General features: G+C 42.7%; 1 protein-coding gene across 2 annotated transcripts in view; it reads right to left on the reverse strand.

The window, feature by feature from the left end:
• The window catches only part of PDE4D (phosphodiesterase 4D), a 650,428-nt gene that overhangs the window by 60,397 nt on the left and 564,421 nt on the right, over positions 1-25,610 (reverse strand). The window contains exons 1-2 of one of the 2 annotated variants that reach the window (XM_065406986.1): positions 6,240-6,607; positions 6,041-6,153 (exon numbers count right to left, since the gene is read on the reverse strand). In XM_065406986.1, coding sequence (XP_065263058.1) covers positions 6,041-6,055 — 15 coding nt within the window. In that variant the 5' untranslated portion in view covers positions 6,056-6,153; positions 6,240-6,607. Of the gene's footprint in view, positions 1-6,040; positions 6,154-6,239; positions 6,608-25,610 lie in introns of those variants that run through there. The other variant, XM_065406984.1, reaches the window with a different exon arrangement.

A 25,610-nucleotide genomic window follows, 5' to 3' on the forward strand; every position in this document is an offset into this window, starting at 1 on the left:
CCTGTTCTCTTTATTTTTGTTTAAATCCTTTTTCAGCGGGTGGTGGTATGGTCAAAATTTTCATCTGAGTACAGGGCATGGATGGCCATTACAGGACCATGAAATGTATTCTTCCAGTGACTGAATATGGCCACAAACATTTGTATTGGTGCTCATAGTAAAGAAATCTTTGAGTCTGAGAGATGGTTAGATGCATTGCTGCTTTGGGAATCTGCATTTTATTTTTACTCAACAACTCAGAGGAACTTTTGCATAGTCACTTGAATATAAATACCCGCATCAACACATAACCTGCTATACATGTTGGACAGCTACAACTTTATTTGACGTATCAAAAAAGTAGCTGTTTTGTGTTGTAAAACTAAATAAAACATAAATCTTTCTAACTCTGATGTTTAGAGAAATTTCTTGGAGAAATAGTGCATTCACAGTAAACAGGTCTGGGACCACTAACCCAAGGTTAGCAAGAATGTATCCACATACTGTAACTAACAGTGATCCTCACTGACTTTTGTTCCCACCGCTTTTGATGAATCACAAAGCTAGCAAAGAATTTTATCATTATCTGTGGTAAACTTCAACATGCACTGAAACATTTCTGTGTTTAAATTCAGATACAGAGACACACTAAAATAATACACTAGAGATTTTTGCAAAAATCATAAATACAGAAGTGAAAACATGTTTGCATGTTAGTTTCATTATACGCACTCCTCTATATTTAACTCATCTACAAATTAGTACAGTCCTGTGGAAAATGTTTGCTGGATCTTTATTAGTAGCACCTCTGGACCGCAGTCAAGTTTCAGGGGCCCATTGTGCTAGGTACTGCACAAGCGTGCACACACACATGCATACAGGTCCCTGCCCAGGAGAATTTACAATCTAAGACTTTTTTAAAAAGGATAAAGAGTAAACAATAATAAAAATAAAACACCACCACATATAACCTAGACATTTTTTTAAAAGATGATTTGCTTGTATGATTGTACCAAAGTGTAAGTTAAGCATCCAAATCCCTGCTCAGTACCTAGCTTAAAGTTAGGATTTTCAAAAGTGCACCGGCACTCATAGCGCTTTCTGAAGTTAGCAGGCACCTCTGCAAATTAATGCATTTTTATTTACGCATCTAAATATGCATCAGGGAGCCTAACTTTCAGCACCCAAGTTTGAAAATTGTTGGCCTAATATGAAAAGCCTCAGTTCTAGCAAACATTAAATGGAAAGGCACATCAGCGAATGGGGCACCCAGTCTGCATGCCTTACCCACTATTGCCAATCCAAGGGCTCAAAAATCAGAAGTCTGGTCCTCAGAAATCATGAGACGATAAAAAAATATTTCTTTTTATCTGCCTTCTGGTTTTTGAGCCTTTAGGGATTATGTTTTCAAGCTTTTCTCCACAACCATGTGGGCTAGAAACATACTTTATTTTTTAAATGAAAGCTGAGATTATCTGGCACTCGTGACTCCAGGAGCTGAGGATTTAAGAAAAAACACCAAATAGTTCAAAATTCACAATAAAATCATTAGAATTGGCAACGTGCTTATTGACTACAGAAATAAACTCACTATTTGATTGTGATGTTCTTTTGAACTCTGATTTATTTATAGAGCCATGCATATAGACCAGGGGTGAGATTGTGTGCTGTTCCTCCAAGAAACTACTTTTGGGCCGTCTCAATTCTGGCATGGTCAGGGGCTGGCACAACCCCTAAATAACTTAAGCATTCCAGGAAGCTGCTCTGAGTTATGGCAGCCCTGGCTGAACTGCCTACTGGGCAGCTCCAGGCTATAGAGCTGCCCAGAATCGCCATAGCTCTCTGGGCTACACTCACTCCCCTGGCATGCCCAGGCTTGAGAGGGGGCCTGTGGAGCACCACCTATGGCTATCTTACACGGTGCCTGCACTGTGGAAATTCCCACCCAACCAGCCAAGGGCCTTTTACATCCCTGTGGTGTGGTTCCTCAAGATGCTCCCTCGTATTTATACCAACTCTGCTTTCTTGAGTCCATAGCTATGAGTTTGTGTGTAACTGATTACTATTTATTGTGTACAAATAGCATGCGCCAAACTGTATAAACACAGGACTCAATCCTGCATTGAGATCAGATAGAGGAGCCTTCTGTGCTTGAGCAGAGACTTAATGAAGTCAGTCGAACTCAATAAGGGCTCAATGGTCCATGCTATCAGATCAAGATAGTAGCTGTACAGTAGACATGCTCCCTGGCCTAAGAAGTTTATAGTATAGTTCTGATACACACGAGGCACAGACTACCGTAACCTGATAGGCATTCTTTCCTCTAATATAGCTGCTTTTGCACCACTGATATGAGTGAGTCCTTAGCTGGTGCAAAGACAGCATAGCCAGTTCCTATGCCACCCCACTATGTCTAAAAGACTCACACAAACAGGGGAAATTGACTGATAGCACAGGGGAAAGAGTAAAACTGAACTGACTATGCAGAAAGTGCTGCCAAATGCACAAAGTAAACAAATTGGAAATAAAAAAGAGAAGTATCTTTCCCGCACCATCTCTATTTTTTTTTTTCAATTACAGTGATCTTTAGATGTTACTTGTAAAAATGGTGGGCAAAGAACATATTCAGACACTAGTGTGATTTATAAGTTGTTGGTTCCCTTTCACTTTATTTTGCTATACATTTTTGTATTTTTCTAATGCTTAGATCCTAGTACTGCGGTCAGGCATTCCTGAGTTCTTATCCCTATTGCACAAAAGGCTATCTGTTTACCTCAGACTAGACTTCTCTGCCTCAGTTTTCCCGTGAATTAGGATACAGTATCTATCTACATATCTACCAGGGACGTCGTGAGCATTAGTTAACGTTAGTATAATTATTTTAAAATGTAACGTTGTATAAATACTAGATATTTTTACAAATAATTAGAATTAGAATGACTGTTCATAACAACTCCTGTGACATTTGAAACTGAAATCTTTTTCTTACTGATTTTTCCCCACTATTGTATGTGCTCACTGATTTATTATAATGATTCTTCGCAAGATGACTAATGGCATTTGATTTGTTTTTGATTTAAGAAAAAAAGAACACTGAAAACATACACATAGATTTACATAGACAAAAAATAAAAAGAGATTTCATTTATGGCCTGCCAACCTTAATGCAACATAAAACTATCTGAGAGCGTTTCTGAATATTTTAGTGTGTTGTATTGTAACTAGCAACAGAGAGTGTCTGACATCTATATCCATAGTTGATGGATCAAGTAAACCTACTCAATATGTGACTGCAATATTAATTTCCAGTTCTGACGTAAGATATAGCATCATTCTGATTGACCTTCAGATTGGCTATGATAACCCAGCTTACTGTATATCTCATATCAAATGCCTTGCCTGCATGATCCTGTTTCTGAAAAAATGAGAAGACCTTTACGTGACACATTTTCCTCCTGATTTCAATAAGTACATATGAAGAATGTTTATCCTGTTATCTCTGGCAAATCAGAAGTGCTTTAACCAATACAAACACAAGTGGGGAAAGGGGCCGGGATAAGACCTGCAGTCGTGCAGGGTGAAGAAAGAAGCTATAGATTTTCTCAGACTAAAGTCAATCAGAATTTGTTATGTTTTCAAAAATAATTACCAATCTTTTTAAAGTCAAGGTTATTAATATATTTGACTGAACTAGCAATTTTTATATTGATTTGTAACTGGTTAAATCTTATTTTTTTTAAAGTCTTGTCTCCTGTGTTCATAAAAGGCACTGTATCTTTCTTGGTTTAGGACTGGATTCAATAAAATATAACTTGCTATTTCTTTTTTTTAAATACTAGAGAGTTTCTCAGGTACTACTAAAGCGAGGGCCATATAAGTATCATAAACAAGCAAGTTGATGGATCAACAGATTAGATAGACATCTTAACCCTATAGAAGTCTTCCAATGTTAACTTGCTGTGGGGTCATTGTCCTAAAGTGATTGGACAAGTGTTTTTAAATGTATTTAATAAGATCTGTAAAAGCCTTCAATATTATAATTACAAACTGGATAATATTTATGTACATTTCCTTTTGCAAATTAATTATCTAAGCCTGCATTCTTTCCACATTATACATATCCAATAACTTGGATTGGATTGGCAAGAAATGCAGGATCAAGCCCTAACTGAGGCACTGATCCTGCTCCCTTTTTAAAAATGGGAGTTTTGCCACTGACTTCAATACGAGCTGGAACAGACCCACTATCTCTTGATTTACAATAAAAAAATAAGGACCAGTTCTGAAGTGATGAATATCTGCAAGTCCCAAATGTAGGAGCTCAGTATCTCAGGATCAGATCCTGCTTGAATTGTTACTAAACAATTTGGTACAAAACTGTTTTTAAAGTTTTGGAAATGTTGAGCTTTACACCATTTCTCTTTTGTGCTTCTGTTTCTTACTGTCAGTTTTACTTTTGAATCATAAAAGCAGCAGAAATAACCAGCTGACCAGAACCAGAGAGACTGTGGAGACAGGAGAAGTATAAACGGTCACTGAGAAATTTACTGGATATATTATGGTGCTAGAGCAGCATAAAAGTTGAAATGCTTGACATCTTATACACAGCCACAGAAGAGTATCCGGTTAAATAAAAGGCAATTGATGAAAACTAGTGACAAAGTTGGGAATGGCAGTCAAAACAAGAAAGCAGAAAGGTAAAATAAAAGACAGAGATTACATTAAGGAAGACCTTATTTGTTTTTCTTGATTTTCTGAAAAAAATTAAACTCATTCAAAATAATAAAAGTTTATTAAAAGGTTAATCAGCTGTTTGCATAGGCGGAATAGAGGAAAGAAGTGTACTTTGTTACAATTAACCCCCCCTTTTTCTAGAGTGATTACAAATGTGGGGAAAACATACACCTCCCAAAGTACCTTGTAGCAAGTTCTGCTTATTACAGATGTAAAATAAATTCTCAGTAATGTCAGGTAAAGCCCATTAAAATGAACACTATAAATATTAGCTGAATATTCAGTCTGTGGCCTTGAGGGCACAGAGGAAAGTAGGATGGTGAAATGGGCTATCTGGAAGGCTTATTCTCTGCAGAAAATTTGAAAATATATGCTCTTTTTCCTTCCAAACATTAGTAATAAACAATATTATGCCACATATTAGCATCAATATTTACAGCTAAAATGGGGTCTGTACCACTTAAAATACAATCATATTGAATAGAGTGTTATCTTTATTATCACCTTTTCAGACGTTTACTCTCTGGCACAAGATTGCTTACAACCTTGTACCTCTCCATTGTAGACAATTAACTTCTGATATTGAAATATACCATTTTCTTGGCTCATAACAGAATGTGTGTGTCAAGAATGAATAACAGAAAAGATTGCAATGGTCAGCAATCAAATATAATATCTCTTATTTTAAACTCAAACAGAAATAGAGAAATAGTTTAACCTTCCAACACCTAATGTTTCACCACTTTCAAAATGTGCCTTGAAATTTACAGCCAAAGGAATCTGCACAAACTACAGGAGCAATCCTTCAGATTCATATTTCAAGCCCAATACAGCTATTTTCGTTTCTTAGTCCACTGCATCTTTTTTTGTTTGTTTTGTTAATAGTATTCAGAGAATGCCCCTTTAACTATATACCAAAGTCTCAAAACTATTTGTTTTCAGCATCCCTCCTCTATGCATGTACACACCCCATCAGAAACAGAACTTTGCACTACGATCCTTGGGTGAGCCACTCATATGCAGTAATATTAGATGTCAGGGTCAACAAACCCGTGAACATTTTAGTTAAGGATAACAGCTCCTTCATTTACAAACATTCAGGTTTTTTTTAATTAAACAGCTTAATGCACGTTAAAAAGAAGCTCAGAGCTGCATTAAAGTTTTTTACTGGGAGTTGCATGGCTAAACTCCAGTGTGGCCCATGGAAGGGGACCCTGTATATAGTTTGATGCATTTTGTACCTGGCTAAAAACTATCCACTGGATTTCCAGCTTTGGTAGCAAGTGAGGAGGAGAAATAGGGGACAAGGGAGTCCGATGGGTCCTACCTTGTTCGAGGCCATTTCACTGACGGAGTGCCTGGTTTGCAGGGTCTCAAGCTGGTCCAGGCACCAGTCCAGCTCCTCCAGGGTCTCGCTGGCCAGTTTTTGGTAGGCCTCCTCTGCGAAGAGATAGGGAAAGGAGTACTCAGTTCTCAAGCGCTTCACAGGGCTAACAGCAAGCTCCAAAGGGTCCATCCTGCCATACCCAGCCATGCTCAGATGCCCAGTGCCCACACATGAGTGCTGCTCCTTCATATTGCTAACGCAGGGCACTGAGGGAGGGCAGGCTTCAGACTCCAGCTGGACCCACAAAGGAACTGTCTGGGTAACAGAGTCTCCAGCCTCCTTCTTTCCGCCTTAAAGTCAATGGTCGAAACCAAAATCTGCGGAGACACTCGGAAGGCTCGTTTGCTGTGGGCTCAGTCTCGCATGCGGACCCTAGACTGCATGATGCTGGCGGGAGGCAGCAGCGCCTGGTGCCCGCGGCTCGTCTCGTCTCTCCTCCGGGACGGCTGATGCAGGGAGCTTTGCCTTCCCCAGGCTGGAGACAGGCAGCGCCGCCTCGCCTCGCCTCCCCTCCCCCCCCGTGAAGGCTCCGAGCAGAAATGAATCAGCGCGGCTGCTGCCGTGTGTGCGGCCACCACGTTTCCTGTGTTCCCAGCTCCTCCTCCCGCAGCGGCGAGAAGCGGAGTCCGGAGCTGCTGCTCTCAGGGAACCCCTCTACCAGGGGGTATTTTAAAGCCCCCTGTGATGTTCCAGGTTTCCCTGTGTGGCATCAGAGGAGCAGCAGGCGAGCGAGAGCGCTGCTCTGCTGCTCCCCGCCAGCCGGAGTCGGGCAGCCGCGTGTGTTGTGTGTGTGTACGGAGGGGGGAGCGGCAGAAAACCCGGCGTGGAGCTCTCGCAGTCGCCTCCGCTGAGCTCCGTTTACGGCTTAAGGAGCAAACACGTAGGGCCGGAGCCCTCTCGGCTTCTCCCCCACATGTCACCGCCACCTGCCCTGGGCAGGAGCATAGCGCGCGCCACAAATCCCCACCGCCGCCCTCCGGGCGATGGGCGCTTATGTAACCGCGAGCAGGACAACACACGGCTTCTCCACGGCCTGGGGAGATGCAGCGACAAGATTAGAGACTCGTAACCTTGAGGCTCTGGGTTCTGAGCAGGTGGCAGGTCACTGCACGCAGCAGTGTCTGAGCGCCACAACTCAACTGGCGGGGAGCTGGCTCTGGCCACAGCGCTCTGCCCGTTTCTCCCCCAGCAGAAGTTTGTCTCAATGGCATATTTCTTCACTGAATGATTATCTGTCACACTTTGATGTCTGGACCCTAGGTGTGCTAGCCTCTCTGCCTCAGATTCCCAGGGGTGGGGGCAATAATAGTTTCTTACCTAGCCCATAGGGATGTCCAGAATTAATCGATTAATAAAGCCCTCTGAAGATGTAATTCCAGATAAGGGCTAAGTATAATTATGTCTAGCCAAGGATGTAGCAGCAAAAGGATTTTTCAAATATTGCAATAATATTTACTCTAAACCAAACCTGTGTGTGTGCGCACGTATGTACAGTGCATCACACAATTTGCTTTGGGGGGCAGGGAGATAGGGCTGCTGAAAGCTCTCCAGAAGTTTACCCTGGAAACCCAATATCAGGTTGGAAAGATTTTTGTTTTTTCTAAATTATTAAGATGTTTGTCTTTTCTAACATACTAAGCTTCATATTGCAGCATGCTGTTGTACAACATGTAGAAGTGGACCCAGAAGAGGAGCAAAAAGGGCCATGCACTCCCCCCACTCACAAAATGACCAATCACATGAGAGCCTGCATGCACTGATTGTGGGTAAGCTCACGATAATCAGGAAAAATAATTATAATATTTCTAGGGTGAAGATGTCATCTGTAAAGCCTGTCTATGATTTCTCCTACAGCAGTTGCATTTTTCAACAGGCAGAACTGACACTGCTGAGAGCAGTAGTATAGTGAGGTGCTCTGACTTGAGAACTGTGCACTTGGGAGCATATGTTAGGTACCCAAGTTTGAAAAGCTGGCATACTTGTTCCTGGAATCAGTGGCATAAGAATGCAATTTCAAGAAAGAGAAAAGGAAGCTCAATGGGTTTGCTCTTCCCTCCTAAAATGTCTTCATGAATTTGTCCCAGATGAGATTAAATGTAATCTTCAAAATGTCAACAAAAAACTTAAATAATATTAAACCATTCAGCACTGGCTAGTACCACAGTAGTTTAATGAATTATTTTTTGACGTCTGGGAAACTGGGTTCATTTCTTCTTAATATTACATAGTACATGCCAAATGAGCTTGTGTTCCTTCAAAACTGTGCATGCTTATCCATGTTTCAAAGCCACTACACACTTTTGCATAATTCCCATTCTCATTTGGAACAACCTAATACTAAAATAGCATAGGTAGAATTCTTTTAAGAAAACTGCAATACCAGCTTTCCTTATGGCTAGTCTGTCACTTCAAAGAGCACTAACAAATATTCAGCAAAATCATCCCCACAAAACTGTAAAATGCCCTTCACATGTGATACTTACTATAAATGCTATCCAATGTAAAAATATCCCCTGGCGTTTGGAATCAGGACTTTCCTGACTGTTTATGCATCAAAGAAGAATCTGTGACATCGTGCAACACAGCAGACATCACAGTTCACTAGCTACCAAAATTGCACTTACATATTGTAGTTCTAAGTGCTACTAATTCTTTTAAAAGATGTGTTTTTGGTCTCAGAGTATAGATTTCTTTAAGACAAGTATTAAAAAAGTATAAACGAAAAGCTATTTGATTCACAATATGGTTATACAGTATATTGACCAGGTAGAGATAAGTTTAACAGAGATTCCATTGAGAATTAATCATATACAGAAATGAGGTTAAGTGAATCAATATGAGAAGGAGATAACATTTTGATGTCTAGCGAGACTTCAGGCTGTCTTTCAACATTCCTTGAAATTCAGAAATTGGGAAATTCATATTTTTCTTCACAAGGTAACAATTTTTCTGAAATCTGACATTATAGAAAGGTGGAGCTTATGGGAGCAGAATAAAATAAAGTTTAAGGTTGTCAGATTTTAGTAAATAAAGTAAAAGCTCTAGTTCACCATCTATTTGTTTTAAACGCATATCCCTCTTCCTGCCCCATCCAGCTATTTTTTTTTAAATTACTACTAACATTATTGTAGATGTGTATAATTTTATCTATCTGTCCTCCCAAAAGACTTTAACAAGCAGGAGTCCCTCCATTCACTAATTAAATGCCATCATCTCTGTCATTGCACACTCCATGACAAGGGACTCCGTATATTGGACTTTATGAGAATCTTCCATGGTTCTGGGGCTCGATGTGTAGGGAGTGTATAGAAGAGGCAGACTAGACATAACTCTAATGGAACTACTTGTATGAGTAAGGACTACTAACATGACTTACAAGATTGAGCTCTTTCAGATCTTGAAGCCCAATCCAATCTCCAGTGACTTAAATGGAAGTTGGATTGGCCCCTTGGGCACCAACATGGCCATGGCTGGAGACGGGATATTGGACAGGGAAGGCCAATGCGCTGAGCTGGCACCATGCATTCTCTCTCCCTCTCCCTCCCTCCCTCTCATATGCTTGGCTGGCTGGTTCTTGCTCACATGCTCAGGGTCTAACTGATGACCTTTTGTGGGGTTCGGAAGGAATTTTCCCCCAGCTCAGATTAGCAGTGACCTTAGGGAATTTTCATCTTCCTCTGCAGTGTATGAGTGTGGGTCACTTGCCAGGATTATCTGAGTATATCTCACTTAATCATTTCCCTTCCATTATGGGGGCCATGAGCACTGGTGCACTTTGGTCCTTCCTATTCTGTGCCACTGGCACATAATTAGTTTAGTCTCCTGTAGTCTGTAATACTTTGGTTTAATTTTGGTTGTTGGGTTTAGTGTGTCCTACTGGGTGGTGTTGGTGGCCTGTGATTTACAGGAGATCATACTTGATGATCTGGTGGTCCCTTCTGGCCTTAAACTCGTTGACTTCACTATGGAACTTCAACGAGACAAAAATAATACCGGTATTCACATGCTAATATGTAAAACAAGCACCCCACTTTTGTTCCTAGAATCCTCAAGTGCAATGCAACCAGAAGACAGTTTTTCAGAAATACACTGTAAAGGTTTTGAGGCCCTAAATTTGACCCATCTTTAAATTGTTACAAAATCTGACAAGACATATCCTATAGGTTCTATAAAAGCAGCAAAGAGTCCTGTGGCACCTTATAGACTAACAGACGAATAGGAGCATGAGCTTTCGTGGGTGAATACACACTTCTTCGGTTCACCCACGAAAGCTCATGCTCCTATTCGTCTGTTAGTCTATAAGGTGCCACAGGACTCTTTGCTGCTTTTACAGATCCAGACTAACACGGTTACCCCTTTGATCCTATAGGTTCTAATTTTTTAAAATCTACCATTCTATCACCAAGAAATTAAAAATAAAAATAAGCAAAACATTAGCCACTAATTTTTGGCAGGCCCACAAAAAGGTCTCTGTTCCCTGCTTTGGCTCTAGAGTGGTAGTTAATTACCAAACACTTTCCCCAGAGCTGATCTAAAAATCAGTCAAATGGTATGGGTACACAAACAAAGTTCTTTTGTAATGAGAAAGTACTTCATGAGTTGAACACAGCCAGATCAGTTTCATCTTCATTCAGTAAAGGGTGTGTAGGGGTTGGGGAGGGGGAGCATATCAATGTTTGCCAAAAAGAAAAGGTCAAATCTGGAAGGAAATTTTTTTCTAGGTAAGTAATACACAGAAGGGAGAGTAAAATAATTGTGACACAGCTGGAAGGGGGAACCACCTTTCACACACTGATTCTGGAGGTACCTGGTGTTTGGTTCCAGGGTAGTTTATTGTAGGCAGAGAACTGCATTTATGCTCAGCTAAAACAGTTCCTAAGAGCCATTTTTACAGACAAAAACAGCCAGATGCTTTGGTGCTCTGACCATGTCCCCTCTTCCCTGGAACGCTCCCAGAACAACTTACAGCAGTGTCTGTGAGGGAACTGCAGCAGCACTGTGCCACTCAAGGAATGCCCTTAACTGAGGCTATTACCCAGGCACCAATTCCAACCGGCTCTGCAGCCACCCTTTTATGTCACAAGAACTAGCAAAAAGGGATTGAGATTATTTGACTTCTACAAACTGGAGCTGGGTTGTCCAGGCTATGCAGGTGAGTCTCTGTTTAACTGTTTTATAGTATGGGGTTTTTTTTATTGGTTTCTCAAAATATAAAGAAACAGACATGAACATTTTATAATTTCTTCCTGTAAATTATTATCCCCTACTATGGGGTTTTAAAGATTACTTAGCACCAATTAACTTGAAAGTTTGCATGCTGCTGGGCAAGTGTTCTTAAAAAAAAAAAAAAAAAAAGGGGGAAGCAGCAGCAGCAAATTTTCTTTTTTACGTCAATAGACTAACATAAACCGTTCCCATCACCCCCTCCTTCTAACTTCCAACTACATGTGTAGAGAAAACAAACCAAATGCTTACAAAAAGAACAAAGATTAGCCATAATCATTTGGCATTGCACAGCCATGTTTTTAAAAAGGATGTCTTAGATATTCGTGTTTACAAAAGAATTAACTGTGAGAAAGCTCCTAATACAACTCCAGAGATAGCTATGTCCTCATTTACTCTTGTTTCATTCAGAAGCTTGCTGTTTAAAAGTTTAAATGGGAAAATTTATTGTACAATAATAATTTTGTCAACAGAGATAATGTCTAATTTGTTTAAGGGGTGGTTGTGCTTTTTAGATATGTGGTCACTTTATCTCATTTCTAGATCATGAAAAACAATACAAGATTTTTCTTCTATGGCTCAAGTATTTATTACATTAATCTTTTCAGTTTTCTCTTTTAGACAATTTTGACAAACACAGCTGAAGCCAAAGATAAGGGCCAGATTCTTGGTTACATTCTAGCTACTTTCTACCATCTGAGCAGTGCAAAGGGGCTAGAAAGCAGTTGGATCTGGCCAGCAAAGAATTCCATTCAGCATGAAGGAGCTCTCACCTGGCACAGAACCAATGTAGTTAGCCGCTGCAATGTAGGAGTGTGTTTTGGATGTGCCACAACGGGAAAGGGCATGGCTGGAGGGTAATGCCCTCCAGTTATGCTCAGTGGGTGTACAGTCCCTTAGCCAGCTGGGATTAGCAAGAGAGGTACCCAGGCTGCTCTGAGCTATGCTGAGGCCAGGGCCAGGTGAGATCCACTCAAAGAATCAGGGAGCCCTAACCCACTCCTTGAAAATCACCTTTGCTGTATCACAAATACACAGTAGAACCTCAGAGTTATGAACACCAGAGTTATGAACTGATCAGTCAAACACACAACTCATTTGGAACTGGAAGTACGCAATCTGGCAGCAGCAGAGACCAAAAAAAGGGCAAAATACAGTACAGTACTGTGATAAATATAAACTACTAAGAAAATAAAGGGAAAGCAACGTTTTCTTCTTCTGTATAGTAAAGTTTCAAAGCTGTATTAAGTCAATGTTCAGTTGTAAACTTTTGAAAGAACCACCATAGCATTTTGTTCAGAGTTATGAACAAACACCATTCCTGAGGTGTTCGTAACTCTGAGGTTCTGTTGCAGTTGGTGCAGCAGAGTATCTAGGCCAAGATTTTCAGTTTCTGTAGTTGGCATTATGAACTAATCATCTTAGGTTCAAGTTATAGATTTCTTTCCTTAGATTAAAATGTAAGTACTTATAACTTTTAACCAAAATGCTCCAAGATATCAAATGACTTTGAACTTTTACTCAACACCATCATCTACTGTAAACGATATTAAAACTGATTCAATGTTGGGGAAAAACAACCCTGTCTTCTTAGTCATCCTTCTCACAGCTGAAACAAATATAATCATGAATTTAATATTTATTTTGTCGTGAGAACACTTAACTACAGCCATTCATTAAAGTTGTGAAGCTGAAGATTCTCTCTAAGGTATGGTCACAGGTCATATTGTTGTCAAATTTAGAGATATAGGCCACTTTGGAAGCTGCTGAGAAAATCCCCTTGATCTTGAGCGACACAAAAGGCTGGTGGTTAGATTTGGAACATGCATCTGTGAAGAGGAGCACAGCTGCAGCAAATTTCTGACAAACCCTGTGATGGTTCCACTTTGAACTCTCCTTTTCTCCATTCCAGGATTTTCTCCAACATTCCAGTCTAATAAAGAACAAATGATGGTGCTGTTTAGTGACCTTATGCAGCCATAGATCTATATCTTAAGGACCAGGACTAGATTTCTGTCAGTGTGTGATGATCATAAGGATTCCCCCGACACATTACATTAAATTGTACCAGAGGCACCAGCTGAAGATGTTAAAACATCCCCATCGCTTTGAGAAGAAATTGTACTAGTTTCAAGGATAACAGCAGGAGCAGAACATTGAAACATTTCCCATGTGCAGTGCTTGCGGAACTGCTCTGGCAATTGTATTACAGATAAAGGCCATAATTACACAGATGAACATGGAGCAAAGCATGTATTAAATGAGGACCTACTTGAACTGCACAATTAGCTTAATTGAAAAAAGGCATTTCTCTACCAACATTTCATATCTGCACTTTGGTGGTGCAAAGCAACTCTAAAAGTCAGCAGATCCAGCCCTCTGAGGACTCCTCTTCAATTAATTCTAGTAAACATAAGGATATAGCTTCAGGAGTACAACACTGAGAAATAGGGCTCTTTGCAATTATTGCCTGGAGAAAATAGTCATAAGACATTTGTTACATATACATCTCTGTGCTTCCTTGGGGCAGCTTTACAATTTGACCTCAATAAGTCCTCTGTTTCTTTGTTTATTATGGGGCAAATTCTGCCCCCACTCCTCAGCTGCACAGAGCAGTTCTGCTGCATGGAAGCGGGCGCATTATTTGTGGAGTCTGCGCAGGGGGTACACATCTCTCATGTGCAGTCCAGATCTATGGTGGCTTCCTGTGTGCCAAACAGTCTGGGCTATAACCTGGGGTCAGGATTTGGAGCTAAGTCACTATGACTGGTAGGATGTATTCTATCACCTGTTATGAAAGTCCTTTTGTGATATAAAGTATTTATCAGTTCACCAAAAATCAGTTATGCAAATACCCATATTAATAAAGTAGACTATTGGGAAAGCCATACTTCACTGTAGCCAAAAACATCTGGAAAAGCACCCAGTAGAGCATCCACAACATATCCAAATGATCTATTAATCTAGTGAAGGGGTACCTCAGAATTTCAGAGTAGGGATGCTTATAGGGTTGCTGCCACCTTTCTAATTGCTGGTAACCAGACCCTGAGGCCCCTCCCTCTGCTCTGCCTCTTCCCCCCCAAGGCCCCGCCCCTGCTCCACCTCTTCCCATGAGGCCCCGCCCCCTTCGCTGCCTCTTGCACCAAGCCATGCCCCTTCTCTGCCTCTTCCCCTAAGGCCATGCCCCTGCTCCTCCTCTTTCCCCCAAGGGCCTGCCCCTGTCGCCTGCTCCTCTCTCCTCCTCCCCCTGTTGCTCACTGGATCATCTTCACCTCCCGGTAACTGGGCTTTTGGTGTCTAGTCAGTACAGCTGACCGGACACTGCAAGGTCCCCTTTTCAACTGGATTTTCTGGTTGAAAAATGGGCACTTAGCAACCCTAAATGTCACCTGGACACAGAAGCCCAAAACCGGACTGTCCAGGTAAAACCAGGATAGGAGGCAACCCAAGATGCTCATATCAACTATTTGAAATTACCAAGGAACTCACAAGGCCAAATGGTCCTCTGTCTCCATACAGTTTCTCTTCATATCTACTTAGTGCTGCCTTCTCTTCTGACTTTTTACAGGAAGCAACTTGTACATCCACTGGCATCTTTGGTGGAGCACGCTCTTATGCAGTATGGGGACTGTCAGTGGGATCACTGGCCTCTTAAAATTGTCTATGGAAAATTAGGCAATTCTTCATCACATACTGAGGCACATACTGCTACCACCAGTGCCAATCCCTCTGCAAAAGAGTCAAAATGGCTTCTGCTAACTCTCCTGATTACACGGAGCAGATACATACAGGAAAGAAAATGAATATTATTTGACTTGTGACCAATCTCAACCAACCAATCCTGCTCAAAATGTAAAATTATATCAAGAAAATTGTATGAAGTGTTTTTGAAGTTCTAACAACAAAATGTTTTACATGTGGATTTTAAAAAATTTGCTTCCATCTCACTAAAGTTTTGAACTTTGAAAAAGAGCATTTTTATTTAAAACATACCCCCCCACACACGCCACCAATCAATAATCTTTCCGGCTCTAGTTGAGACAATTCTGAGCTGAAAACACCTTGGGTAAGGCATCTCAGAGTGGAGCCCATCCTTCAACCCAATAGCTTTGGTGTTACTAAGGATTTTGTTTCTTGCAGCATACAGAAAACAACTTTTTCAGATTCTAGGATGTGTCTTAGAGCTCAGTCCCCTCCCAAGTTGTAACATAACTTTAAACTCATGATTCTGAGAAGAATGCTTCTGTGGCTGATTCGGTGTAATTTGAGTAGTGACAGATTTTCAAAGTGGAAAAAATTAATTTAGCAGTCTGGAAAACAAGGCCCTCTTGGGCAAAAAGAGGATGGTTGGAACAGTCACACACTCCTGTTTACTGTCTAAAACACTGTGTAATACAAATAGGGGGATCAAGGGAAATTAAAGTTGCCACCCATCAGGATTTCCCCTGAAGAGACCAACTGTTAAATATTATTCTAAATGTTAGGAGGAAAACAACATTAAATATATCCTTATAAAATGTGTAGCTCTAATTTTTATATTTTTAATTGTTAGTGAGTACTATTCAGTTTTGGCTTCTTGTTTTCCTAAGAGTTAAAACCTCCACATGAATGTATCGCTTAGCCACTTGCCGAATTCCAGTACAAACTTACTGGAAATTCCAGTAAACTCCATTAGAATCCTTCAAACTGATTCCTGATGGTTTCTACAGGGGACCAGTAGCTCTAAGAACCAAAAGATCTGTTGTTCTTTTTCAAAATCTTGTTACCAGTTGGAACTATAATGACCTAATTGAAAATTTCTAACTGGGAGGTCCACCACAGGAAGATTTTCAGGAAATATATTTGTTTTAATAAAATTGTTTTGAAACAGTAGTGTTTGAGTATCCTTGGAAGACAACAACAGGATAAAAAGGTATCTGTGTATTCCTGGTGGCAATTCCAGTTGGAAACAGAAAAACAGATATATTAGTCTACTGCAGTGGTTCTCAACCTATTCACCATTGTGGGTCGCATATGCAGCTCTCTATTAGTTATGTGGTCTGCATCCACACAATATATATAGTACCTGTATGGCCCTGAGGATGTCACATGGGCTGCAGCTGTATGCTGATTGGGCCGCAAGTGGCCCGTGGGTTGCGAACCACTGGTCTACTCGTTCCTGGGATATTATACTCTAAATGAAACCAAGTGATGCCAGCAGAGACCATTTGAAGGTAGAGCAGGATTAAAGCAATCTGGGCCATAGACATGCCAGGACATAGGGGGCCTCACCTGAGTCTTGTCCCCAGCTGGAGTACAAGGGCCCCATTTTCCTTCCAGAGGGGCTATGGGGCTTCCTTATCCCACAGGAGCAGCAGCAGGGGTAGCAGCAGCCTCCCAATACTTGTTCTTGACGCTGGAATGTATTTGCATTAATGGGTGAGCTAGAGCTAGATAACCTGTGCACTTCTGCAGAATTCACTGAAGGCTCAGAACTCGGACATTTGCATAGCCTGTCAACCTGGGAATTGTATCAAGCTTGGATTCTTACTCTTCTGTCACACCAAAAAGAAGAGTTTTCTGTCCTAGAAAGGATAAGGGGAATCCTGTGACTTCTGGTCTGAACTTTTAGCGCTTACTATCTTCCTCCATTTAACCAGGGAAGGAGTTAAAAATAAAAGGCTCGGTCAGCAAGCCTGGATTACAGATTGAGAGGGTCAAATAGTAGATGGTGGTCTGGTGAATTGCTCCTCAGAAAACGTGAAATCTCGTCAGTCAAAATGAGGCAAGACAAGCATGGGGAGGAACAGACTGGGGGAGGAGGTAAGGGCTGAGATGCATCAGCCAGAAGACAGACTGACCTGTAATGGTGAGAAACTGCAACTGTGAAGTGGCATGTAAAGGCATGTAAAGGCAGAGATTTAGTGGCAGGGCAATTTCATAAGTGCAGGAGCTCCATACCAACCTATTAAAATATATTGGAACCAACAGCTGACCTTTAGTACCTGTCTTTTAGTTAAAACATTTATTTAACTTTTAAAAATTCCCTGCTTTAGGTCAAGTGATGTCTATCAGCTCTCCTGAGACCCTGATCCTGCAATTTGTTCCACATGGTGGACTCGTGTGCCAAACCTGAGCTCCGCTGAAGTGAACAGAGTCAGGAGGGGGCTCTGGTTTGGCGGGGGGTGGTCAGGGCTGAGGCACAGGGGCGAGGGCTCCAGCTGGGGATGCCCCACATTGAAAAAGTTGCAGGATCAGGGCTAAGGCAGTGCTTCCTGTCTGATTGGATTTTTTCCCCCATCTACCTTTCTTCTTTTCTCTCCTGTGTTATATTTCTTCCTCTGCTTTTCTCCCATGTCATTCTTTTCCGCATTGTCTATTTGACCTTTCAACCCTCTTAGATTTTGTGGAGAATGGCCATTCCACACACACTCTGTCCCATAAACCCTTTCCTCCTCCCCCCCCCCCCGCCGCCTTTCCCCTCAGACTATCCCCAGATAGAACATTCATATGAGCAATGGTTAGCCAGATCAGGCCCATAGACTCTGATCTTCAGGGCAGGTACTGCACCTTCCTATATGCTCTGTAAAGTTCCATGCACACCTCTGATACTAGTGAAATAAAAAATAATAATTTGGTCTGGGGACTGTAAAATTGCAGAACTGCATGGCTACAGTTTATTTTGAGCAAAATAACTCCAACAGATCCTTAACTTTGAGTAAGTTGTGTGTTATTTACGGTTATCATAAAAGTTTCTATGTTCTATGTTGCCTTTAGCATTTTTGATTTTTATTATTACACCTCTACCTTGATATAACGCGACCCGATATAACATGAATTCGGATATAACGCGGTAAAGCAGTGCTCCGGGGGGGCGGGGCTGCGCACTCCAGTGGATCAAAGCAAGTTCAATATAACGCGGTTTCACCTATAATGCGGTAAAAATTTTTGGCTCCCAAGGAGAGCGTTATATCAAGGTAGAGGTGTATTTAAAAATATTTATATTATGGTATCCCAAAGACCCTAATTGGGATTAGGACCCCTTTCTGCTGGGTGCTGTGCAAACATGAAAAGCCTGTACTTTTTTTTAACCTAAAAAAAGGCAGCACACCTCATCCTTACTTTCTTTTTATGTTTATTTTTGAAAGAATGGTAATTATTATGTTTTTATTAATTGCTTTTGTCTGGAAACATGGACACTTACAGTGGTAGGAGCTAAATACATAGAATTATTATTAATTATTATTATTATTAAATGTGATAGGTAAGAAATCTACACTTTAAAGCTGAAATAATTGTATTAGTCACACGGTTCATGTATGCTGGACAATGAGTCAACCACTACTTTTGTTACATTTCCTTGTTATACTGCCTCAGGAAGTTATCCTTGAGACTATTAAAGCTTGAGATGACACTCTAAATATCAATTAGTAATCATCCTTTTAGCAGTTGTGAAAGGGCCAGACTAGGGAGTGGTTTGTTTTGGATGACAGGTATGCAACTGACACACGTCATAAAACAAAACCACAAAACAGCTCAACCTGCTCCTCCATGCGTCAAGTTTAAATCTTGACAAATACTGTCTCAGTCTGTCTTAAAGCAAATTTCAGTTCTTTCACAATATTCTAACAGGCCTGATCTCTTCCCTGAAGAAGCATACAGAAAGATTTTCATGCAGTTTCTAAGAAAAATCCTACAGGCAGATCCTCAACATTGATTTCAGTGGAGTTACACTGATTTACACCAACTGATGATCTTTCCCCCAACCCCCAGTTTTTAGATAGGTGAGGGGAAATCATCCAGATATATAAAATGTAACAGTAAGAAAAAATGCATGAAATATACAAATATATTTCAGTAATTTTCAATTTTTTCATTCTATAGACTATTGCCAAAGACAAGAATCTCTCATAGACCCACCTACCCTCCCAACTACCTAGGTCCAGATAACCTTTGTGTTCAGAGCAGCGTAAGGGGGCCAGAAAACAGCCAGATCTCCATACTGTGCTACAGCTATCCTCAGCTTATATAAGTTACTACTAGCTGGAGCTGGCTGAAATGTGGGATTTCCAGTTTGTGAGAAATCTTGATATTTTGAAATTTCCTGCAAACTAGAAATCCAAAATAATAAAAAAAATTGTTTCGGAAACACAGACACATGGTGTTTCTGTAAAGACATTTCCTCCCACAGACCCACCAGCTGGTGAGTGAAACTGACATTCTTGTCAGTTAAACTGGCAAGAATGTCAATTTCACTCAGCAGCTGCCAGGGTCTGTGGCTCTGGGGCAGCCCTGTCATGAGGCCTGCCCAGGAGCCAGCTGGGAGCCTGAATAGCCAGCTGGACCAAGAGTCTAGAAGCCCCGAGATCCCCAGTCCAGGGCAGTATTCATGGCAGGACTGCCCCAGACTCACACACCCTGGGATTTGGGAGCCCATCCCAGGATTTTCAGGCTCCCAGGTCCATGGCCGTGAGCTTGGAATCCTTGATTGCTCTGGCTTGAGCCAGGATTTGTAGGGCTTCCAGGCTCTCTGCTATGGAGCTGGGAGCCAAGCCCTAGTTACCTGCAGGGCTTTCAGTCTCCTGGCTACATGACAGGGGGACTGGAAGCCCTGGATGGCAGGGCTGCCTGAGAGCCACAGATTCTGGAAGACAGAGTTTATGGCCCCAGAGTGGTCTGCACGGCTGGCTGAACTAGAATCACGGACCCTAGAAATGTTCCCCCTGGCCTGGGGGAAGTGTACATGGCAGGGCTTCCTGGAAGCATGCCAGCTCAGCTGGCAGGGAACCAGGCAGGTTTCCACCAGAATTTCGCAAAGGTTTTTCAAGCCCAACTCACTTTTGGAGAAATTTGGGGGTCAATGAACTGGCTTTTTTGACAAAACTGTTTAATCGGACAATTTTTGAGCAGTTCTACTAATAATCTATATTATCCTGCATATACTCTATGAGATTCAGGGAGCTTTAACAAGCTCACTGATGATTCCCTGTCGCTGCTGCAAACAGCAACTTGGCACAGAGGAAAATCTGGACCTTGTTTCTCAAAATGTTGCATTTTCAAACCACCAGAAAGGGATCTATGGATCACAAATAATTTATGGTCCATACTTGGGGAATCAATTCATATTTGAAAATATACAGTCCTTGTGTCACATTCTGGGAAATCTGTCTATGTAAAATTTATTAATTCTGTGTGAGATTATGGACTCGCTTATCAAACTACAAATTTTGTTTGATTGTATGACTGGCTAGTCTACCTTCTCTGCTGTCTTTTTACACTTCAATTTTGGGATGAAGTTCTAAGAGGTGGTGGCAGACGGCTTATAATGGGTCGTTAAACCTGGATAGTTTTCTAGTCAAAAGGAAGCACCTATGGACAAAGAAGGTGGCCAAATCAAGAAAACTGGTTCTGAAAGGTGGGTTAGTAACCAGGCAGGGGATCACTTGGTTGGGGACTTTGAACACCTGACAAGGCTGATCATGGGTCACATGACGGAAAGGACTGTCACTTTATAAAAAGGAGGACACTCTCACCAGACATTTTAGAGAAAGGGAGAAGAGACCAAAGTGGATAGCAAGATTATGCAGGAGGAGAAGGAGGAGGATCCTGGATACCCTAGAGGACTCTGACAAAATCCCAAAGAACTCTCAAAAGTAAAACTGAGGGAGGGATAGCATATTGGTGTTTTACTGTTTTTAACCTAGATACAGCTCTCTCTTGAGCTTTCTAAACTAAAGAGTAATTGTGTTGGAAACCTTTACAAACCTGTGTGTTATGTGCTTAAATTATCATATATCCCTAAAGAGGTAAACTGTAAACCAGAGTGCCCACAAGCCTGGAGCTCTGGGAGAGAGTGTGTTTAAGCTACTGGAGTGCCCAGGGAGGTCAGCACAGGCGTAGGGCAGTTAGATTGCAAGGCCCCAGTTCCGTGAAGAGGTAACAGAGTCTGTGTCCAGGAAGTGTGTCAGAAAGGCCAAATGAAAAAGACAGTACTGGAGCTTAGTCAGACCAAAAGATGTGTAAAAACACACCTTGCTAATACAAAATGGCTAATTTGTATTAGACACCACAGCACAGGTGCCCCTTCTTCAGGAGGGACTGTTCGTTTAGTGCATTCTCAGAGATGCAGAAGACCTCAAAAGGAGAGGAGAGAAGAAGGGGCTATGTCTCTCCCTTTCCTCTGCTGGGTTTACTGAATGGGCCAGCTATGCCATGTAAATAGGCTGCACCATTCTAAAGGATCTAGGTAGGATGACCATACATGCTGTTTTGGAGGGGACAGCCCCCTTTTTAAGCCTTGTCCATAATTAGAATTGCCAGCTGTCTGGTTTTTGACTGGAACGCTTGTTCAGAAAGGGACTCTGGCGGCTCCAGTTAGCACCGCTGACAGGGCTGTTAAAAGTCCGGTAGGCAGCGCAGCGGGGTTAAGGCAGGTTCCCTGCCTGTCTTGGATCTGCGTCGCTTCTGGAAGCAGCGGCATGTCCCCCTCTGCCTCCTAGGCATAGGGGCAATCAGGAGGCTCCGTGCCCTGCCCTCACCCCAGGTGCCAGCTCCGCAGCTCCCATTGACCGGGAACCATGGCCAATGGGAGCTGTGGGGGCAACACCTACAGATGGGGCAGCGCGCAGAACTGCCTGGCCATACCTCCGCGTAGGAGCCGGAGGGGGGACGTGCCGCTGCTTCTGGGAGCTGCGTGAGGTAAGCGCCACCTGAAGCCTAAACCCCTGGCCCCCTCCCACACCCCAACCCTCTGCCCCAGTTCTTATCCCCCTCCCACCCTCCAAACCCCTTGATCCCAGCCCAGAGCACCATCCTACCCTCTCCCCAGTCTGCCTCCAGTCGTCTGCTTCTGCCACATCCCAGCACGGGCGCCATTTAGGGAGAGCGGGGGAGGGGAACACCTGCCCCACGAAGTTTCATGCCACTGGTTGGGAGCAACACCTGCTCTGGTGCCCCATCGCTCTCTCCTCTCCCTCCCACCTGCCGGGAGTAACCGGTCCTCTCCCCTCCTCCCATCACCAGCTGGGAGTTGCCTGCCCCCACCATACCAAAATCTGAAATGGTGGCCCTGCATCCACCACTTCCCCAGGGCTGCTCTCTTGGTCCCTCCCTCTACCTGGAGCCTCCATCATGCCTCTCTGCTATCCCAGCCCCAAAAGGGGCATCGCCCCGCTAGCTGGATCATAGTCCAATAGCTTCACCTCCTGTCTCCGAGCCCAAAAGTACTCACACTCGCACACTTATCCTGCTTTGCTTCCAGATCCCAGCCAATACCCACTCCTCTTCCCTTTGCCCCATCTCTGCTACTTGGCTCACTGGGGGTGCGGAAAAACATTTGCGGGGGCATGGGTGATGAGCAGCAATGACAGTTTAGAGAAATATGGGCACCCTAGATCTAGGTCCTTTGCAGATGATAAAAAATTACTCAAGATAATTAAGTCCAAAGCAGACTTTGGATCTCACAAAACTGGGTGACTGGACAACAAAATGGCAGATGAAATTCAATGTTGATAAATGCAAAGTAATGCACATTGGAAAACATAATCCCAAGTATACATATGAAATGTTGGTGTCTAAATTAGCTGTTCCCACTCTAAAAAGAGATCTTGGAGTCATTGTGGATACTTCTCTGAAAACAGCCACACAATATGCAGCGGCAGTCAAAAAAGCGAACAGAATGGTGGAAATCAATAGGAAAGGGATAGATAATAAGACAGAAAATATCATATTGCCTCTACATAAATCCACGGTAACCCCACATCTTGAATACTGCAGGCAGATCTGGTCGCGCCATCTCAAAAAAGACATATTGGAATTGAAAAAGGTACAGAAAAGAGCAACAAAAATTATTAGGGGTACGGAACAGCTTCATATGAGGAGAGATTAATAAGACTGGGACTTTTCAGCTTGGAAAAGAGAGGACTAAGGCGGGATATGATAGAGGTCTATAAATCATGACTGGTGTGGAGAAAGTAAATAAGGAAGTGTTGTTATTTACTCCTCATAACACAAGAACTAGGGGTCACCAAATTAAATTAATAGGCAGCAGGTTTGAAACAAACAAAGTATTTCTTTATAGAATGCACAATCAACTTGTGGAACTCTTTGCCAGAGAATGTTGTGAAGGCCAAGACGATAACAAGGTTCAAAAAAGAATTGGATAAATTCATGGAGGATATGTCCATCAACAGCTATTCGCCATGATGGGCAGGGATGGTGTCCCTAGTCTCCGTTTGTTGGAAGCTGGGAATGGGCAACAGGGGATGGAGCACTTGATGCTTACCTATTCTATTAATTCCTTTGGAAGCATCTGACATTGGCCACTGTCGGAAGACAGGATACTGGGCTAGATGGACCTTTGGTCTAACCCAATATGGCTAGGGTTGCCAACTTTCTAATCACACAAAACCGAACACCTTAGCCCTGCCCCTTCCCCAAGGCCCCGCCCGCTATTCGCTACATTCCCCCTCCCTCGGTGGCTCCCTCTGCCACACCCTCACTCACTTTAACTAGGCTGGAGCAAGGGATTAGGGTGCGGGATGGGGTGAGGGCTCTAACTGGGGATGCAGGCTCGGGGGTGGGCTGAGGATGAGGTGTTCGGGGTGTGGGAGGGGGCTCTAGGCTGGGGCGGGGGTTGGGATGCAGGGGGGTGAGGGCTCCAGCTGGGGGTGCAGGTGCTGGGGCGGGGCTGGGGATGAGAGGTTTGGGGTGCAGGAGAGGGCTCCAGGTTTGGGGGTGGGGGTCTCAGGGCTGGAGCAGAGGATTGGGACTCGGTGTTGGGGCACAGGCTTACCTCAGGCGGCTCCCGATCAGAGGCACAGTGGGGCTATGGCAGGCTCCCTGCCTGTCCTGGCTCCACACTGTGCCCTGGAAGCGGTAAGCAGGTCCAGCTCCTAGGCGGGGGGACCAGGAGGCTCCGCACACTGCTCTCGCTTGCAGGCACTGCCTCCGCAGCTCCCATTGGCCACAGTTCCTGGCCAATGGGAGTGTGGAGCCGGTGCTCAGGGCAGGGGCAGCGCGCAGAGCCCTCCCGCTTAGGAGCCGGACCTGCTGGCTGCTTCCGGGGCGCAGTGCGGAGCCAGAACAGATAGGGACTAGCCTGCCTTAGCCCCGCAGCACCACCAACTGGACTTTTAACGGCCCAGTCGGCGGTGCTGACCGGAGCCATCAGGGTCCTTTTTCGACCGGGCATTCCAGTAAAAAACCAGACACCTGGCAACCCTAAGTATGGCTGTTCTTATGTTCTCTTTGACCTATTGTAAGCATTTGCAGAAGGATCAACAGCACAAGGTATTAAGACAGCAGGTTCTTGCACAGCAGAAGAATCCTTGAGATTTTAACAGTGTAAACCAGAGAACATCACTACTTTAAACACATGTATTAAACTGCCTGGAGCTCATGTATCTTAAAATTAAACAGACATATTTGTTTTAAAAAAAATCAACAAGAAAACAAAGCAAGATCTATAGCGCTGCTTGTGAGTATGTAAACTGACTTCAGTTTGACAGCAATTAAATTTATTGCTCAGTTTCTTCAGTTGTTAAGCATTAAATCAGTTACTCTCTGCAAGCTAAAACAAATATTTTTCAGGAAGAGCAGAAGTGAAAACTGAATATATGGTATCATTTTTGATTGTAAGATTATTCCTGAAACCACATGAATTCACTGTTGTGCACTAAACTGTAAAGTTACATATCCAAGGAATAATCTAGACCATTTCCTTCTTGCATAATGAATGTATACAGCAGAGCTAGACATGGTAGTACTTGAGACCACATCAGCTTATCTCAAATCTTTTTCTTTGTGCCAGAATAACCTTTAAAGTACAAACTACCGTAATTTCACTAACCAGGGATATATGATCAGGAAGCAGCGTTTATAAAAACCAGGAAGTGAAACTTTTTGCGGATTGTTGTCAAAATCCATCTCTGCTTCAGTCTTTTAGGCTAAATGCAAAGGCATGTCCAATATTATTATTGTTTTAGTACAAAAGAATTTTAATCATTCACAAAATACTGTTTTATTTTCATTTTGTAACTTTTTCGTTTGACCTATTCATGCAATGTTGCTGGAGTCACTTAGATGTTGGCATGATATGAATTCTATAGACATTTTTTCATTTCTGCTAAACAAACAAAGCCTGAGTGCTGAACATCAAGCTGTTCCCCCCTCCCCCCAATCTTCCATCATCAATAAACCTGAATCTCAGATGCACCTTATACCCATGTTAATACTGAGTTTGGTCAGGGCTACAGGTGATGATGAGCAAATAGAGAAGAGCCCAACTTGACTCTCATTCAAGAGTGAG

Source organism: Emys orbicularis, chromosome 6, assembly GCF_028017835.1.
Source record: "Emys orbicularis isolate rEmyOrb1 chromosome 6, rEmyOrb1.hap1, whole genome shotgun sequence".
Taxonomy (NCBI): Eukaryota; Metazoa; Chordata; order Testudines; family Emydidae; genus Emys; species Emys orbicularis.